The sequence below is a fragment of the Trichomycterus rosablanca genome, chromosome 23 (assembly GCF_030014385.1).
Source record: "Trichomycterus rosablanca isolate fTriRos1 chromosome 23, fTriRos1.hap1, whole genome shotgun sequence".
Lineage (NCBI taxonomy): Eukaryota > Metazoa > Chordata > Actinopteri > Siluriformes > Trichomycteridae > Trichomycterus > Trichomycterus rosablanca.
Genome location: NC_086010.1, coordinates 985716 through 1006031, shown reverse-complemented (window position 1 = coordinate 1006031; position 20316 = coordinate 985716). Strand labels below are relative to the sequence as shown.

The 20316-nt window shown below is 46.7% G+C and overlaps 2 protein-coding genes across 6 annotated transcripts; one reads left to right on the top strand and one right to left on the bottom strand.

Annotated features, from left to right (window-relative positions):
• On the top strand, positions 1-7230 carry mtdhb (metadherin b). 5 transcript variants are annotated; one of them, XM_062985727.1, is made up of 13 exons: positions 1-441; positions 1648-1770; positions 2088-2175; positions 2420-2689; positions 2822-2866; positions 2968-3138; positions 3507-3566; positions 4437-4511; positions 4635-4738; positions 5412-5522; positions 5943-6029; positions 6285-6372; positions 6452-7230. In XM_062985727.1, exons 1-13 carry the CDS (start codon positions 172-174, stop codon positions 6517-6519), a joined length of 1560 nt encoding a protein of 519 aa, XP_062841797.1. In that variant the 5' UTR covers positions 1-171; the 3' UTR covers positions 6520-7230. The 5 variants fall into 5 exon arrangements, with proteins under 5 accessions (XP_062841797.1, XP_062841795.1, XP_062841798.1 ...); XM_062985725.1 differs by having other exon boundaries at positions 2965-3138; XM_062985728.1 differs by lacking the exon at positions 5943-6029 and having other exon boundaries at positions 2965-3138.
• Positions 7231-13986: 6756 nt separating this feature from the next.
• Positions 13987-20316, bottom strand: si:dkey-199f5.8 (beta-1,4-galactosyltransferase 3). Its single transcript, XM_062985503.1, has 6 exons — positions 20040-20316; positions 17840-18075; positions 16255-16442; positions 16035-16157; positions 15048-15152; positions 13987-14693 (listed from the first exon to the last, which is right to left on the bottom strand). Exons 1-6 carry the CDS (start codon positions 20314-20316, stop codon positions 14516-14518), a joined length of 1107 nt encoding a protein of 368 aa, XP_062841573.1. The 3' UTR covers positions 13987-14515.

The window sequence follows — 20316 nt, the reverse complement described above, 5'->3', positions numbered from 1 at the left end:
GAAGAGCTGGAGGAGCAGAAAGGCCGGTTGGAGTAACGGAGCTCAGATTCGAACCGAGATGTTTTAATGCGCCTCTGATCTGCGGGTGCATCTGCGTGTTTAGAGTGTCTGATCTCTCATACGTAAGGATGTTTTAGTCGGGTGTAAGTGCAGTGCTAGTGAGGATATAAGATGGCGGTGGATGGGGTGTTGATGAGGAGCACGGAGCTCCTCTCCGCTCTGCAGGAGGAGATCAGGTCGCTGTTGGGACTCGATCACACCGGCCTCGTCCTGCTCAGCTCGGCGGCTCTGGGTCTCCTCATCACGCTCGTTCTGTGGGTCTGTCTCCGCCGGGGCTCCTCTGAAACACACCCCGGTAAGATCGCTCCTGATCCGGGGAGCACAGTCAGACCCCGAGCCGAGGAGAGCAAGAGGAGAAGCCGGAGGAGAGGAGGGGAGAAGGTAACCCGGGCGCTGTCCCAAATCACCCGCTTAGATCTATGTAGTGCACTAGGTGTAGTCGAGGGCTGGAGCTTACACGCACCTGTGAGGAACCTGTATGGTGGAGCACTGAGGGGATGATGGGCAGGATGAGGACAGGACCCCAGGGTGGGTGGAAGATTGGAGCTTAGAGGGTTCAGGTAACCAGTGGCACCAAGAAAATATAATAAATATCAAATCCTAAAGGTTTTTATTTAGATTTAATCCATAAACATTCATAACAAACCAGTAAATTTCCTTCAGATCTAAAATGATCAGAATCTTATTTATTTACATTTACAGCATGTATACAGTGACAGTATACAGTCTGGGCAATTGAGGGTTAAGGGCCTTGCTCAAGGGCCCAACATCAACAATCTGACAGTGGTGGGGCTTGAACCAGTGACCTTCTAATTACTAGTCCAGTACCTTAACCACTAGGCTCCAACTTGCTGCATCTTGCAGATTAATTCATTGTTAATAATAATAATAATAATAATAATAATGATCAGTTCCTTTTGGCTGTTCTCATATTGAGGAGTCAACACATTAGATTCGAGACAGTTTTAATGCCGGGCGCTCTTCCTGACGCCACCCTCCTATTTATCTGGGCTTGGGACCTGCACTAAGGGTGCACTGATGTGTGTCTGCAGCTAAACACTGCCGTTCCTCTTAGGATCAAAAACGAGAATGAGAATGATAGGCAGGTGTAGCCTCGTGATTAAAGTACTGGACTAGTAATCGAAAGGTCACTGGTTCAAGCCCCACCACTGCCAGGCTGTCACTGTTGGGACCCTGAGCAAGGCCCTTAACCCTCAATTGCTTAGCCTGTATACTATCACAGTACTGTAAGTCGCTTTGGATAAAAGCGTTCGCATAAATGTTTCAGTCTTTTAAAATGCATCTTACAGATTAATTCAATATTAATAATAATAATGATCAATTCCTTTCGGCTGTTCTCGTTTTTAAAGATCATCATATTTGATCCGACACAGTTTTAATGCCGGGCGCTCTTCCTGACACAACCTTCTTATTTATCTGGGCTTGGGACCTGCGCTAAGGGTGCACTGATGTGTGTCTGCAGCTAAACACTGCCGTTTACCTCAGAGGATCAAAAACGAGAATGATTTCTATATTTATTTATACTATTTTTTTGATGTTTCTTTCTTTATTCCATCGTTGTTGTAGAAGCTGCAGAGGAACGGCCTCGTCGACCTCGAAGAAGAACTGAAACCGGCAGAAGCTCAGGACCAGGACCAGAACCAAAACCCAAACGAGAGTCCAGATACTGCTGGAGGAAAATCTGATAAGGTACAGCCTGATCAACCAAGAGCTCAACATGCTGATACACGGTTACTGCATAATGACGAGTACGGGAGAATGAGAAGGGATCACACATCGGAGGGAGTGTGTGTCAGTCAAGACACCCTGTTGGGGTCCCCAGCAGAGGATTGACTACCCTAAATTGGGAGAAAAAGGGGGTAAAATGCAAAGTAGATAATAAAAAATGACTTTCTGGCAGTGAAGTGGTGTAAAAGTGTGTTTTTAATGAATGAACTTGACGTTTAGAGTGTTCGGGTCGTGTTCTTGCATTCTCACCTGTACAACCTGCGTTCTACCTGTCTCAGGCTAAGAAGAATAAGAAGAAGGCTAAAGCTGCAGCTAAGGAACCCAAGACGACCTCCTCTCCATCAGGGCGCAAAGAGCAGGAGGAGGGTAATGAGACACACACACACACCACAAACAGACCTAAAAAGGACAGTCTGGGAATTTCTGGGACTAAATGATTGCAGTGCCTCAGTGTTTATCGTGTGTGTGTGTGTGTGTGTGTGTGTGTGTGTGTGTGTGTGTGTGTGTGTGTGTGTGTGTGTGTGTGTGTGTGTGTGTGTGTGTGTGTGTGTGTGTGTGTGTGTGTGTGTGTGTGTGTGTGTGTGTGTGTGTGTGTGTGTGTGATTCGCAGTCGGTAGCTGGGAGACTAAAGTGAGCAACCGGGAGAAGCGGCAGCAGAAGAAGGATAAAGGACCGGGCGAGGACAGTCCCGGAGGAGCGGAGCCCGCCGCAAACGCCAACAACAACACCACCGACGGGTCGAATCTCGAACCTGAACCCCCACCCGCTGTGGAGGAACCCAAAATCGCCGTCGCCTCGACACCTAGCACCGCCAAACCCTCCAAGACCAACAAAGCCAGCAAGAACGCCAACGTGCCGACCCCTGCCGCGCCCAAAAAAGGTCGGGTGACGGGGGCGGGTCCGATTCGTCCCACAATTCTGTGTGAAAAGTCCACGATTGTTTATTTTCTGTCTAATTACAAACATCAAGGTTGAGATTTTAGATAAAAATGCTTTTGATCTCTCTGTACAGAAGAACCTCCTGCTGCAGACGTCACCACCACGGTCATCCCGCCAGGTGAGCTCATGATGGTGTCCACATACTTTTGGCCATATAGCATAGCTCAGATTCCTCTGTTACTGTATGCTGTATCTGCTGTGTGTGTGTGTGTGTAGCAGTGTCTCAGGTCTGGGAGGACGTCTTGTCCAGATCCGTCCGTCCTGATCCGTTTGTGGGCGTGTCCGTACCCGCTGAGATGCCCAGCGTTCCCTCTCGACCCTGGAACAGCGTGACCCTGCCGTCCGAGCGCCAGAAGCCCGAACCCTCCGTCTGGCCTCAGGACATGGAAGGTGGGTCTCACGCCACCTTGTAAAGCATCTGTACACGGTGGCACCATGTAAATGCCGGGCATCATTATGACGGAAGGCTCGACAGGCCACCACAGCCAGCCTGAACTGTTCATGGATTCGTTTGTTTGTTGTTTACGTTAAAAGTCCGACCCTGAACAGCCTCTACAGCAGAAGTTCCGCAGATTCCAGCTTGATCTGCACGCTGAGATGTTTATCTGCTCATTATGGGTGTATAAAGGGTGTTTTGAGGAACCCTGGTCGCCCCGTCAGCTTGAATCGCTCCTCAAAGTGACTCGAGTGACCTGAAGCTCCTGATCCGTGTCCGTCTGAACCTGCTGACCGACTTTGATCTATTTTGTCTCCGTTAGGCTCGTGGACGATCGTGGACAGTTCTCACATCCCCGTCTCCTTCCACGGCCTGTCTGCAGGTAAAAAACACACACGTTCATATACTATATGGATTAAAGTATTGGGACACCGTTTTAACTCATAATCGAGTTCATGCTTTTCAGCAATAACAATCGCTAACAAACCCGCGAGGGTCGGGAGCCGAAAAAAATGTTTAACAGAGAAAAATAATAATAATTAAATTATAGTGCCCAGGTGGTGCTGCAGGATATTCCACTAGCATCTAGCGGGCATAATTGGCAGTGCCTGCAGCAGACACGTCTCTGCTAGGGCGGGATGACCGGACTATGTGGGCGGGGTCTTCAAACGCTGTGTAAGGACCCTGATTAGCAGATAGAGGCGCCCGTGCAGAATGTGAAAATGGTTCCGCTAAGAGCAGTGATATACCCATCTCGACTCCAATGGGGGAAAATGCATTAAAAAAAAAAGCCCCCTTGTGGAGGCTTAATGTTACATCTTGTAAACCACAGTGGGACCAGATTGTACAGAGAGAGTAAGATGACAAAATAAGGGCTGTTTGAAAACCCCTGGTTTAGGGAAGGCCCTTTCCTGTTCCCCTGTGCACAAAGCAAGAAGCTCCAGTGTCCTACACAGAGCCCTGCCACAGAACTCAGAACCACAGAACTGGGATGAACCGGAACACCGACTGATCAGTCAGTTCCCAGCCGTACAAATGCAGCCCTTTCCCACAGACGGTTATTCTAGCTGAAGAGATCACACAGAGCTCATGCTCAGGCGTCCGAATACTTTCGGACATGTAGTGTAGCTGTGAAAGGAAAGAAGAGTTTGCCATGTTTGTTGTTGTTGGTGAAATGGTGGTGATTTTAATGCTGTTTGAAGGCAGGTTTTGTACACTGAGCGCTCTTCGTTCTCTCTGTTTATGCTTGTAGGTGTCGAGCCGCAGTTTGGGTGTGATCTGTCCTGGGCGTGTCAGCCCCCTGTGGACGATGAGTGGTCAGGACTGAGTGAGTACTGTTTTATACCGGTGCTACACAATAAGTGTTACCCTGCATGTTTTTTGGGGTGGGGGGTGGTGGTAATGTTTCGGCTGATCCTTGAGAACACCCGTTGGTTGTTTTGGTGTTTAGACAGCGCCTCTGCAGATCCGGTGTCGGACTGGAGCGCCCCCTGTGAGGAGTGGGGGAACTACGAGGAGTTGGCGGGTGTTGCCCCTCACCCGGAGGAGCCGCAGGTCGGTGGTGCTGATGATTTTATCATTATGATGCTGATGTTCCGAGCTGCTGGTTTATGATGAATACGTTCATAGTTTTTATATTTATAAGCATTTTATTTCACCACTTTATCCTGGTCAGGGTCACAGTGGGTCAGATTTTTCCCTGAATCACTGGGTACAAACGTATCCCAAACGTATGACACATAAAATCCTGCACCTGTTTGGAACCTACAGAACTCCTGCTTGAACCTACTGGTTCCACTTGATGTGGTGTGGAACCCTCCAACTAAACACCACGCCCAGCCCAGCCCAGCGCTAACGAGACACGTGGCACATCCACTACGCGCTCATGTTTAACACTCACCCATGATTCCAAGCTGAATTTGGGATTCTGTAAAATCAATAACGAACAGAATCATCGAAAAGGACGTTTGACTTTGTGGAGTAGTTGTCGCGGCTCTACTTGTTTTAATAGGCCGCATTACTCCCTCTGTATTCCTCCACCTCGAACGGACAGTAGGAGTCGCTGTTGCAGTGGCACGGAGGCTACAAAATGATCATATCAGATTATTTATACGCACTAATAAAGTTAATGCTGTCAGTGCTGCACCGCTGCACCCCTGTGGTTCGTGGTGGTACTGCAGGCCGTCCTGTTTATTACGGTCTCCGCGATTCGCCTTCTTCTCTACAGGAATCCGAACCCGAAAAAGATAAAGACGAAGCGGCCGCGCCCGGGAGCGGCAAAGCGAAGAAGAAGAAGAAGAAAAAGAAGAAGGTGGACGACGCCGGGACTGCTGCTCCGGTGAGAGAGGCCGCGTGGTTAAAACCTGTGAGAAGTCTGCGCCCCTTCTCTGTGCCCATATAAATACGACCAGTTCCAAAGTACGTGGAGCAGTGGGTAGGGTTTACTGGCTACTGGAAGTAGTAGTCACACCTAAATCAGGTGTGTGAAGCTGTTGCGGGAAACACTGTTCACAGCCAAGCAGGCTTTACATCGGTATAAGCTTAAAGGCTGCGGTGTCTCTTGATAATAAGTTGACTTTCTTTACAGTTGTGGCAAGAGACCACTGTTCCACGTACTCTGTAATGGATATAGTAAACAAATTATCTGTTTGTATGGGCACAGAGAAGCGGTTTGGTTAGGTGTAGTCGATTGAACCTGTGTGTCCATATAGTTCTGACGTTCCGGCGGTGGTCACTCATCAAACGAGGGTTTGTTTAGTTTTTTGGTGGCCGTCAGGTGGACGTGGAGGTGAGCGTGAGTAAAGTCCAGAACTCTGCAGGGATCACGGTGCCTAAAACAGCAAAGGTATGAATCGGAATCAGACTTCTTTGTTTTCTTAGTGTTCTTCACACCCTGGGTGCAGTCAAAGCGTAAAGTGACTCTTCAGCTCTTTGTTCTACTGGGTGGGGTCAAGCTAGCCCTATTAAAATGGGCACAGAGAAGTTAACCAGCTGTAGTCATGCAGTTTTGTTAGGGCTTCGGGACAGAAATCCTGAGATGACGATGACTTGCTAGCAGCATTACGCCAGTACAGGACTAACGTTCCTACGTTCTGTGCAGGAGCAGGACCGCACGGCTCCTCCCCGGGCGGTGCCGAGACCCGCCGAGCCTGAAGCCCCGCCCAAACCCGCAGCTCCACCCACCCAGAGTAAGTTCCGTGTCTGATTGAGCGCGCCGCTCTCGATATCTCTGACGTCTGACCGTGTTCGGTGTCGTCTCTCCCTCAGAGAAAGCAGAGGAGAGCTGGGAGTCGCCCAAACAGGTGAAGAAGAAGAAAGCCCGGCGAGAAACATGAGCGTCCGTACGCGAGCGACCGAAGAGCGTCCGAACACTGATCGGCATCGAGCGCCGCGAGCCCAACGCGCATACGGCCGGCTAACTGAAACCTAGCGATCCTGCAACCGTACACCGGTCATGTGCTCATATTCCACCTGTAGGTCACCACACATTTAAGAAAGGGGGCATCGAACACACATCCTCCTCCTCGCTCTTTTAGGTCACATGACTTGGAGGCGGGGTTTTGCTTTTCTCTGGTCTTTAGTATTCAGTATTAGAACATTCTGACCAGCTTTTCACAGAGCGTGACTTATGAGGAGGATCAATAATGTTTTGGGGTTGATTTCTATATAATAACATCCTGCTGTTTACCTGTTATATTTAATTTCTGAATGTTAGCACATGTCTGATGTACGTCTTTAAACTACGTATGTTTATCATTTCTACACGATTAAACATGAAGTGCGATTCTACAGGGACTAAAAGAATGATGGTTTCCGATGCCATAACCACATTGTTCCTGCTTTCATCCAAAACCAGCCGGTTTTTTTTTTTTACAGAAAATGTAAGTCCACAAACATCAGATTTAAGATTAGCGGAACATTTTGCACTTGTACGATTGACTGAAGCGTTCCGTTCAGTGTTGCAGGATCAGGATTGAACTCTGATGCCTTAATGTGGCGTGGACGCCGAGTCGACCAGTCATGTTTCATTAAACTGTTTCTTTGCACCTCCTGTCTGTTTTTATTCCTGCAAAATCTGTCGTTATAAACGATATAAAAGTTCTTACACGAAATCAGTGAGATCAAACTAAAGGTTTTGGCTGACTGGATGAACGACCGTTGGGTTTGGAAAGTTCCTAGTCGCCTTCAGTCCTGTCTGAATTTGCACACAACTGCGGGTGCAGCGGGCCATTACGCCAGCCCATAGTCGCTGAGACGCGGGGTTAAAATTTCCAAGAGTGCTATTGGTGGGGTGGCTAAAGCCCTGTGATTGATTAACTATGACGTACATGGTTCTACTCTCTACGTGCTTCTATTACTTGCTAGCAACATTATGCCAGTACAGGACTAACATTTCTACGTTAATAAACACAGGGAGGCTCACTTCATCTCATTTCTATCTGTGCTGGTGACCAGGAGGTTGTGATTGGTGTGTTTTTCACCGAACCTGTTGAGTACACTGCTGAAAACAAATAGAAAAATGAGTGATTAACTGGGCACTAACCTTGTCCCATCAAGCAGCTTGGAGAGGAAGAGGATGGAGCTCATAACAGAAAGAATCGAGGGTTTCAAGCGAAGAAGGTAGTGGAATAATCGTCTGTTCTTCTGTCCTGAACACTGTTATATTACGATAGAAATTACACACAGCACAGAAACACACACTGATGGATGAATTGGGGGTTGGGTCGGTAGGTAAACAGACGGTGGGGGGGGGGGGGGGTTGGGTTGGTAGGTAGGAAGACTGTAGGAAAGATAGATTAGTAGGAAGATACATAATAAGTCAGAAGGATAAACAGATACAGAGACTGATGGGCAGGTAGGTAGAAGTCGATAGGTGGATTGGCAACTGAATAGATACTGTAGATAAGAGTCCAGGAAGGCAGGTGGGATTCAGACTAATAAACAAGACAAACGGATGGATGGGTGGGTAGGTAGGTAGGTAAACAGACAGGTTACAGGTAGACAGATGGATGGGTGGGTAAACAGACAGGTTACAGTTAATCGGATGAGTAGATAAACAGTTTACAGGTAGACAGTTGACTAGGTAAACAGACAGATTACAAGTAGACGGATGGGTAGGTAAACAGACAGACAGGTTATAAATAGATGGATAAGTAGGTAAACAGACAGGTCACAGGTAGACAGACAGATTACAAGTAGACGGATGTGTAGAAAGACAGACAGGTTACAGGTAGATGGATGGGTAGGTAGACAGACAGGTTACAAGTAGACGAATGTGTAGACAGATTACAAGTAGACCAATGGATAGTTTAACTGGTTACAGGTAGTTAGGTGGGTAGGTAAACAGACAGGTAACAGGTAGTAGATGGGAAGGTAGACAGATGGGTTGGTAAACAGATTACAGGTAATAGATGGATGGGTAGGTAAACTGGTTAGAGGTAGTAGACGGATGGTAGGTAAACCGGTTAGAGGTAGTAAAAGGGTAGGTAGGTAAACAGACAGATTATAAGTAAACGGATGTGGAGAAAGACAGACAGGTTACAGGTAGATGGATGGATGAGTAGGTGAACAGACAGAGAGGTTATAGGTAGTAGATGGGTAGGTAGGTAGACAGACAGGTTACAGGTAGTGAGACACACAGCTTTAAACAGAAACAGAGACGACAGAGCTGGAACAGTTGAATGTGATATTTGACTTTATTAATCTTTATTAAGGCCACTACGTATCATGTGCAGACTTTAATACAAAAATAATCACATTCTCAAACTACACCCCCCCCCCCCCCCCCAACAAAAAAACAAAAAAAACCAAAAACAAACCAACACACGTGAGAGATAGGCACGATTAGGAAGTGCACCCCGACCTCGTTCACCTGTAGCTCTGTGTGCGCCTCCTACACCCCACTGTACAGTCCGGGGGGTGCAGGGGGGCTGGTGCTCCTAAAATAAACCGTCCCTGTCGGAGAGGTGGTGAACATGTGCTTCTCAGAGAAAACACCCCCTCCCCCCCCTCCAAAATCCTGCAATATCGTGTTGAGAACCATGTGAGGTGCTGATATGAGCAGCACGTGGTCAGAGCACAACCACATGGTTTCTTTATCTGTAGATTAAACTCTTTTATATATAAAATTTTAACTCTAAAATAAGTTGGATGGTTTATATTAAACCTCTCGCTGTTAAACTCGTCCTGGTTATTCGGTGGACCGAAATCAGCCAATAACACCTGATCATGTGACATCAAGCCTCACTGCGAATAAAAAGTGGACACCCCTTAATGCCAACAGGAGTATAAAATCACATCTCTTTCACTTCATTTTTACATTTTATCACTGATTTATCCTGGTCAGGGTCGCAGTGGGTCAGGTTTCCGTGAAATCACCGGGCACGATGCACAAAACACCACGGTAACAGGACGGCAACCCATCATGGGGCCTCAGCCGTTCCCCCCTCAGACACGGCCAATCACACCTGATCATGTGACATCAAGCTTCACTGTGAAGAATAAGTGGACACCCCTTTTGTTCACTTTATTTTCATGTTTTGTCACTGATTTATCCTGGTCAGGGTCGCAGTGGGTCACTGGGCGCCATGCACTAAACACCCCGGTAACAGGACAGCAACACATCGTGGGGCCTCACACCTGATCATGTGACATCAAGCCTCACTGCAAAAAAGTAAGTGACCACCCCTTAATGCCAACAGGAGTATAAAATCACATTTCTTTCACTTCATTTTATCACTGATTTATCCTGGTCAGGGTCGCAGTGGGTCAGGTTTCCGCAAAATCACTGGGCACAATGCACTAAACACCCCGGTAACAGGATGGCAACACATTATGAAATCTCAGACGTTGCCCCCTCAGACACAGCCAATCTTGTCTGTATGGAAAAGCCTGACCGGTTGAGGATTCGAGTTTGAACCCTGGATCTCCGGGGTTGTGGGTTAGCGCAATATACCGCTGCTCCGCCCAAAAACAGCTCCCAAAATTAATCATATCAAATATGATAAAACTTCCATCAAAGCTTCCATCTGCACAGAGCCCAAACCTTAACGAACTTCTTGTCCAGCATAAGTGCCTGTCCTAACAAAAGCTCCACATTAACGCCCATGATTTAGGTCAGGTGTCCACATACTTTTGGCAATATAGTGAATTTAGAGATATCAGATTTAAAACAGACATGATGAGGGGCGGGGCATCATGAGCGAGGAGGCGGAGCTCGGTTCACGATGAGTATAAAAAGGGCGCGGTTAATGTGAGTTCTATCAAGGATCCAATCAGAGGAAGCAACAGCTGAAACGTTGTTGCCATCACTGTGATGTCACAGAGACTCAAATCCCCGTCATGACATCACAACTCTGGTCGCTACACAGTAGCTACGATGTCGATCTGAAAGCTAGCCAACGTTACGCCAGGGCAGTGAAAGGAACGGAGGGACTTGTAATGATGTCACGTGATCAGGTCTACCTTCGGCCAATCAAATCTAAGGTCCTTGTGGGCGCACGTGCTAGTCACGCGCAAAATCGGAACGTACGACGTTTTCATGGTTGTGAAATGAGGCCCTACCGGTAAAATCCGGTCCGCTGATTAAAGCAGAAGCGTCACAGTTCGTTAATCATCCTGTTCATTAAACCGTTAATCTCTCAGGCTAGCGGTGAGCGCTTAATCAAATTAGCTGGATAAGTTCAGGCGTCCAGCTCGATTAAGTGTTACCAAATATCAAAAATACCAAAAATAATTTCTCTATCGGCCCGCACTAAACGTTAACACCCAGCATCGACGGGGCGCGCCCTACGTAGCCCTACGCTAGCAGCATTACCTAATAAAGCTAACAGCACCGCTTCAAACACAAGCACGCTCACTCGTTCACCTTCATCATGCATCACAGGCGACTAAACACGATCAGACACTCACACACATATATAGATCCTGGGTTTGTTCACATGAGAGTAAATAAAATAGTACCAATAATAATAATAAAAAAACCAAGCTGATAATCAGTGTAACGATACATCTCAATATTCTACACACACTAGCAGGGTGGGGTCAGGACCTCGAGCGCCGGGGTTCGAATCTCAGCTGTGCTATCAGCCGGTTGGGCACCAGCACAGACACGTGAATAGCTGTGGGTCTCTAGGGGGAGGGACGATGGCTGAAATGCCAATTGCAGCCTCTGCTCAGGGGGCGGCTGATCACATATGGCATCGATACTGTGCTCTGTGAGATCCCGCCCCCTAGCAGGTGAAAAGAAGCGGTCTGTGTGTGACGGCCTCAGCTCTCATCGATCGTGGTGGTGGCAGTAATAAGAGGAAAAGATGAGGCTTAGTGGTTAAAGTACCAGACTAGTAATCAGAAGGCTGCCAGTTCAAGCCCCTCCACCAGCAAGGTGCACTGTTGGGCCCCTGAGCAAGGCCCTCAAGCGATAAAAGCATTCACCAAATGCCGCAAATGTCTACGTAGGAGAAGCTCCATCTAAACTGGGTGCAAAAAGGAGGGACCTACAAGACCAAGTCCTATTTGGAAGGACGGGTGTCCTCTAATCGTCCAAAAGTTTTAACACCCCCGGTCAAATTCCATGTTTTGCTTAATCATGTTACATAAAGCACTTTCTGTACAGGACCGAACCTCCTGCACGTTATAATGCGCTCTTTATTTACTGAATCTGACACTGGGGGGAATTCTGCACCCCTCACTAGATCTTCTGTTGCATTGAGTCAATAAGACGTAACCGTATATTAAACCGTGCATTAGATGTCAGCTCAGACTCGCCTCATTTCCATAAAAAAACCCCTGAGGCGATCCGTGTCCTGCCTTCACATTCCGAATCATTTATTTTCAACAAGTGGGCGGAAAAAAAGTGTTAAAACGTATGTGAAAATTGCATTCCACGCCTGGAGGAAACAGGAAGGAGTTTTGGTCAGGTGATCCTATTATTCTCCTCAGTAACCCGAGAGCCTAAAAACACAAAAGAAAAACTCCCACGGCGAGGGAGAAACACACCCCCGAAACGTCTCTCAAGATTCCAAAGCAACTATAAATAATAATATTGTGACACTAATACTGAGATGATACCGTACACCCTGATTATCATGATATTACTGTGGAGTATCGGTGCGTGCCTTGAATGGAATGATGAAATCCAGACCTGGCAGAATTTGGGGATTTGAACCCTCAGTGTGCTCGGTTTGTACTCGTAGAGTTTGTATGAAGCTCAGATCATCTGTACATTCATGATGAAGGACTGCAGTACACACAGCTCAGTCTGTGTACACTATGGAGTGTGTGTGTGTGTTTATAGATATAATGTGTGTGTGAGTATACACACTTACACACATTATATATATATGATGTAAGTGTATGACGTGAGTGTAAGCTGTTTGTGTGAGTATATATGTATGAGGTGATGTGTTGAGCTGTAGAGAGCATGTGTGTGCTCGTCTATGCTGTCTTATTAGCGAGTGTGTGTGTGTATGCTGTGTTTGCTGTGTGCACGTGGCATGTGTGTATGCCGTGCTTGTGTAGTATGTGTATATGCTGTGTGTGCATGCTCTGTGTGTATATATTGCATGTGTGTGCAAGTTGTGTGTGTGTATGCCGTGTGCGTGTGTATATATTGAATGTGTGTATGCTGTATGTTGTGTGTGTATGTTGTGTGTCTATGTTGTGCAAAAGTAGTGTGTGTATGCTGTGTGTACATGTTGCAGGAGTGTGTATGCTGTATGCTGTGTGTGTATATATACTGAATGTGTGTGTATGCTGTATTTTGTGTGTATATATTGCGTGTGTGTGTGCATGCTGTGTGTATGCTGTGTGTGTGTAATGTGAGTGTATATATACTGAATGTGTGTGTATGCTGTATGTTGTGTGTCTAAGTTGTGCAAAAGTAGTGTGTGTATGCTGTGTGTACATGTTGCAGGAGTGTGTATGCTGTATGTTGTGTGTGTATACTATATGTGTGTGTATGTTGTGCGAGTGTAGTGTGTGTATCCTGTGTGTATACACTGCAGATGTGTGTATGTTGTGGCTTCCCATAAACCCAGACAGCGATGAAGAAACTTAAGAAACACAAAAATATAAACCAGCGCGAGTAAAGAATCGGAGAGACGATGAGAAGCTGCGGCTGTTCAGTGTGGAGTTCATTTCCTGTTCAGACTGCCAGGCTCCCACACCCAGTCCTGATCTTAAAGCCGGAGCCCGACGTGGAGAGACCCTGGTCTACGATGAGTGTGAGCAGTTTTGTGGCTTTTACTGATTTCTGCAACTGGTCAGCCAGATCAAAACACACACACACACACACACACACACAGCAAGAAGCTGCTCCTGCTCCCTCTGTGTCCATCTGAACAACTCATCGAGCTGCTGTCTACATACTTCTGACCCGGCTGATTCTCCCACAGAGATAAAACCAGCGCAGAAATCATTAAAGTCCAAAGGCACGAGTTTGTACGTCAATAAATCGTCAATTCACAGCAGTAACGTCGAGAAACTGCCTTGAGAAAATGCTTTTCATCAAATCCCCCCTCTTTATCTCCTAATTTAGTCATATCTGATTCTCAATTGTGCATCCCTGATCTGATCAGTGGGAGCCAGATCGCAACACGCCCCCTTAGACACGTGTCCAATCTGTTGGGTTCTTAATATGAAGAGCCACGCTAAGCTCCACGTGACCCCCCCCCCCCACACACACACGTAAGCGCATGGATCAGTCCCGGAGATACTACATACTACAAGCATCGGCAGCAATAGCGACTCCGCCCAACCCTCCCTCCCTCCCTCCCTCCCTCAAACACGCCCAATTGTGCTTGCTGCGTGTGGACGCCCGGCCAGGTCGGCAGCTCTGTGAACGGAACTTGTGCGCTTCTGGCACCGGTGTTAAGGGGGGCGTCCCATGATTTCTGGCGCCAAACCTAATTTACGGTCTGATTTTTTTTTTTGCGCTCATGAATGATTCCGTCTGACAGGGAATCGACGCCACAGCTCGGCTTATTCACCTCTGTGAAGGCCGTGACGGCAAGATGTGGCAAAGCAGGAAAAGAAAAGGTGGCACTGATATGTACACGGCGATAATGATAATGACCGTGCTGACCGGCACGTCGGCTCTGATTGTTCGTCATCTGTCGGATTAAAAAAATAGTTCCTCGTATTGTTTTCTCTCTTTTCATTGCAGTCCGATCGGTCCGCTGTATATTACCCACGGTTCTCCGCCCACTCTCCCTCGGTACGGACTACTTGGGGACTTGCGGGAGCATCGAACTCCGGAACGTTCCGTACGGAGAGAGAGGGGATGCGGACGTGTTTAAGGCACCGGGTGGTTTTGGGAGCGAGCGGTCGGGCTCAGTGCTTAGCTGGAGGTCGAGCGCGTTTGGGCGTGGGGTGCAGAGCCGTCTCGGTGCCCACGTCGACGGTGATGTTGGTGTAGAGGGGCGTGTGCTCCCGCGAGACCACCTCGTACTGGACCGAGTTCATGCCGTCCAGCTTCCACGTCTTCTGGGTCTTGGCCAGCAAGCTGAACCTGCACACACAGAGAGAGAGAGAGAGAGTCGGGATCCGGTTATAAGCCGAAACGTCTAGGAGCAACAACAGCTCGACTCCTGAAGACATCGGGGTTCGTTTACATGACCAAACGGCTGCACACAATCCTAAGATCAACATGCACAATGCCAGCTGTCGGCTGGAGATGTGTAGAATAGGGGTTTGTAATAAAAAACCCTGATGTGAGGACTTAAAAGCACCTTATGACTAAAAAAACACTATTTCCCCATAGAACATTTAAATAGACGCTAGTCAGAAATTCAGCAATGCTGATTATTGTATTAACTGGTTGATACACTGGTGTTCACTGGTGTGTGTGTGTGTGTGTGGTCACCTTTTGGGGTTGACCTCATTTCCCTGGTCCAGTTTGTGCTTGATCATCTTGTAGCGTCCAACCTTCAGAGACGGGCGGCTGATCGTCATCCCGGCCAGAGACACGCTGAGAGAGAGAGAGAGATAAACGTAACGCACCACACAATATGCTCAAAAGTATACGGACGCCTGGGTCTGTCTGAAATCCTAGTGACCCGCCCCTGTTCCCTACTCCCTAACTGATCTGCTCCTCAGTAGAGAGGATTCTAATCAGACCTGGAGCTCATAATCAGATTATTTAGACGCTCTACTTCTACGTCATCGCAGTTTCAGCTTGCTAAGCTAACACAGTTAGCATCAGGACATTCAAACCCCCTAGCACGCCGGCTAACGTCTCCCTCCGTGTCCCGAAAACGCTTAAACTCTCCCTGACGCCCCAATTTACAAACAACCCCACACTGGTATAATTACACCTTTATACAGATTACACATCAATGAGAATTTATGTACATGTGAAAGGAACTCTGTTGGTTGCTCCGCACTGATTCGTCCGCTGTGTTTGTAGTTCTTTGTGAGAGAAGTCGTGCCGCACTGAATGCTGGGATTGATCTCCAGCGCCGAGGAGGCGTCGGGCGCTCCCTCGTCATTCGGTCGGATCGTCACTCAGAATTAAGGCGCCTCGGTGGGAGCATTTTAAGGGAGCTAAGGATTTAGACACGCCCTCTTCTCGGGAGTGAAGGATGATGGGAGAGAGCTAGGCTTTGAGTCAGGCCCATAGTACACAGTCGCCAGTGGGTTGGGGAGTCAAAACAGCATTAGTGTCGGACTAGAAGGCCTGGCTCTCGATCAGCGTCACCTGAACCTGAAGGTGTTCGGTGGGGGAACAGGAAGGGACCTTGCCCAAACTGTTGGCACATTGATTTTATAGACCTACTACTACTAGCTCCTGAACTTGATCATTAGGAGTGTTTTGCCACAGTGATGCCCAAATCAACACATGCCCTCTTACCGGATGCCGATGTCGTCGTCCTCGCCCCCCCAGCCCCAGTAGTTGTTGGGAAAGCCGTTCATTTTGAGGTAGTGCAGAGGACTCAGAGCGGACACGCCCCCGAAATACCCCTTATAGGGCAACCTGGGACCAAACAAACAAACAAACAAACATCAAAGTGAAACCCCAGATCGCAGCCAAACTGATACGAGCGCTGACTTGTAAGCAAACACGCGCTGACTTGTAACCGAATTTGTCCATGGCGATGGCGGCGTGCTTGGGGTTCCTGTCGCAGACGTAGGTGTTGCGGTCGTCCTCGGGGATCAGGTCCACGTCGTGGTAGAACAGGCAGTCCCAGTCCTCCTCTCTCATCGCCTCCCGAAAACCGATGTTCATCAGCTTCGCCCGGTTGAACGTGTAGTTACCCGCCTGCAACACACACACACACACACACACACACACACACACACACACACACACACATTAACCATAAAGCATTTTCTCCAAACGTAAGCATTTCCTTTGCTGCTTACAGCACCCAGTGCTGGCTGAGGAGAGTCACAGGCTAGCACCAGCCGCTTCCTAACACCGGTATGTTTGAGGGGTGAAAAAGAGCTACTGTAGCACAAATAACACAAATTAATCACCCTGTCAACAGACTCTAAGCCCTTGTCAACGTCAAGCTTGCTTGACTGTAAACAGCCTCATCTGTGTTCCAGCAATTCCTTATTTTTAAGTGATTACTGAGTTAAAAACCTGATCCTGTTCATTTGTATCTGATTCATTTCAATCTGATGTGTATCTGATTCATTTGTGTCTGATTCATTTGTGTCTGATTCATTTGTATCCTGTTCATTTGTATATGATTCATTTGTCTATGAATCTTTTGTATCTGATTCATTTGTATCCTGTTCATTTGTATATGATTCATTTGTCTATGAATCTTTTGTATCTGATTCATTTGTATCCTGTTCATTTGTATATGATTCATTTGTCTATGAATCTTTTGTATCTGATTCATTTGTATATGATTCATTTGTCTATGAATCTTTTGTATCCTGTTCATTTGTATATGATTCATTTGTCTATGAATCTTTTGTATCTGATTCATTTGTATCCTGTTCATTTGTATATGATTCATTTGTCTATGAATCTTTTGTATCTGATTCATTTGTATCCTGTTCATTTGTATATGATTCAGTTGTCTATGAATCTTTTGTATCTGATTCATTTGTATCCTGTTCATTTGTATATGATTCATTTGTCTATGAATCATTTGTATCTGATTCCTTTGTATATGATTCATTTGTCTATGAATATTTTGTATCCTGTTCATTTGTATATGATTCATTTGTCTATGAATCTTTTGTATCTGATTCATTTGTATCCTGTTCATTTGTATATGATTCATTTGTCTATGAATCTTTTGTATCTGATTCATTTGTATCCTGTTCATTTGTATATGATTCATTTGTCTATGAATCTTTTGTATCTGATTCATTTGTATCCTGTTCATTTGTATATGATTCATTTGTCTATGAATCTTTTGTATCTGATTCATTTGTATCCTGTTCATTTGTATATGATTCATGTCTCTGATTTGTAACTGATTTGAATCCGTATCTTTGTGGTCGGATCATTTTTTCCTAGATGCTCTATAGATACCAGCCAGTAACGTACGCAAACAGTGTAAACAGTGTCATCTGTGTTCCAGCAGCTCCTTATTTTGCGTGATTCTTGTAATCATCAATAATCAGTACTGAGGAATTAGGACTGGAGTGAGTGTGTGTGTGTGTGTGTGTGTGTGCGTGTGTGTGCATGTGTACCTGGTGGATGACGTAGATGCCGTAGTTGAGCTGCTGTCTCTGCAGGAACGGGTGCAGGTAGTACAGCAGGTACTTCAGATGCGACTCTCTGCTTCTGTGAGGAATGATGATGGCCGTCCGGTGCCGCGCCTTGCAGTTCGGCGGCCTGTAGCGCCCCCCGCGGACCACCAGCGGATTCTTCCGCTTCACCTGAGCGAGCGTTAGTCCTGAGTGGAAGCTGACGTGGATCGGTCCACCTGAGGAGGGACACAGGGGTGAGTGGGGGGGGGAAAGGGAAACGGGATCAGTGGGTTTACATTCACGTCAGTCGGAGTTCTGATTCCTCACTACTGTGACTACTGCTTAAATAAATAAAGTGCATTTCTAGATGCACCCCCTTCACACACCTTGCCAATCCCCCTACTGCAATTTACGTGACGTTTGTACCACCCCTGTGCTGGCCAAGAGATTTTCCTCTTTTTCCTTTTATTTTTAGCAGAAACATGATTTTGATTTGTTCTGATTTAAACTGAGTGAGAAAGAATCACATTGATTCGGATTTATTTATATCTGATTCATTTGTATCTGATTCATTTGTATCTGATGTGTAACTGATTTGTATCTGATTCATTTGTCTCTCATGTTACTGATTTGTATCTGATTCATTTGTCTCTGATTTATTTGTATCTGATTCATTTGTATCTGATTCATTTGTATCTGATTCATTTGTCTCTGATTTATTTGTATCTGATTCATTTGTATCTGATTCATTTGTCTCTGATGTGTAACTGATTTGTATTTGATTCATTTGTCTCTGATTCATTTGTATCTGATTCATTTGTCTCTGATGTTACTGATTTGTATTTGATTCATTTGTATCTGATTCATTTGTATCTGATTCATTTGTATCTGATTCACATTTACATTTTCAGCATTTAGTGGACGCTTTTATCCAAAGTGACTTACAGTTGTGTGACAGTATTTTGTCTAAGCAATTGAGGGTTAAGGGCCTTGCTCAAGGGCCCAACTGTGGGCAACCTGACAGTGGTGGGGCTTGAACTAGCGACCTTTTGATTACTAGTCCAGTACCTTGACCGTGAGGCTACAGCTGTCCTACACTGAGAGCGAACAGGAAATGAGTCACTAATTTGTATGTGATTCTTATCTGATCTGATCTAAAACTGCTGCGTATCCGTATCTTTGTGGTTTTATTATCTAAACGCTCTATAGATACCAGCCAGTAACGTACGCTGTGCTGCCATGACATTTGCCTGGCGTCAGTGAAACGATGCCTATCAAAGTTGAGCTTGTAGACTGTAATGAGCTACAGCAGAATCTCTCTGGTGTTTTAATGTTTATTTTTATGGCGGCACTTTTTCCTGAGCCGTGCACTGAAGCACCAGCAGCCCTGATCAGATCGTTAGTGTGCACGTAAACACACTCGCTCGTGCACCAACACGCACCGAAACGTGCTGAAGCATAAAACCCCCCCGGGGACGACGTGAACCGGACTTTAATCCACAGCTCTGATATCTAAAAGGATTAAACTTGATCACTGCATGAACAGTAAACATACACACCGATCAGCCATAACATTAAAACCACCTCCTTGTTTATCAGCTCCACTTACCATATAGAAGCACTTTGTAGTTCTACAATTACTGACTGTAGTCCATCTGTTTCTCTGCATGCTTTGTTACCCCCCTTTCACCCTGTTCTTCAATGGTCAGGACCCCCACAGAGCAGGTATTATTTAGGTGGTGGATGATTCTCAGCACTGCAGTGACACTGACATGGTGGTGGTGTGTTAGTGTGTGTTGTGCTGGTATGAGTGGATCAGACACAGCAGCGCTGCTGGAGTTTTTAACCACCTCACTGTCAGTGCTGGACTGAGAATAGTCCACCAACCAAATATATCCTGTTCCCACTGATGAAGGTCTAGAAGATGAGCAACTCAAACAGCAGCAATAGATGAGCGATCGTCTCTGACTTTACATCTACAAGGTGGACCGACCAGGTAGGAGTGTCTAATAGAGTGGACAGTGAGTGGACACGGTGTTTAAAAACTCCAGCACATACCAGCACAACACACACTAACACACCACCACCATGTCAGTGTCACTGCAGTGCTGAGAATCATCCACCACCTAAATAATACCTGCTCTGTGTGTGTGTGTGTGTGTGTGTGTGTGTGTGTGTGTGTGTGTGTGTGTGTACTCACTGAGCAGCGGCGACGTTTTAGGGCAGTAGGGCATTTCCTCCTTGTTGTGCACCAGCGCCAGGTGGGAGAGGTTGGCGTACACGTCGGTGCCGGTGCGGTTCGAGCCGTGTGCCGCCCCCGACCCGGACGAGCCCGACAGCACGTCCAGCCTGCGGAAAATCCTAAAAAAGTAGGTGACCCGTTTCTGGTAGGCCTCTCTGGAGAGGAGCGCCATGACGATGAGCTGCACCCCGAGCAGCATGAACAGGTAGCGCCACTTGGAGTTCAGGGTCACCAT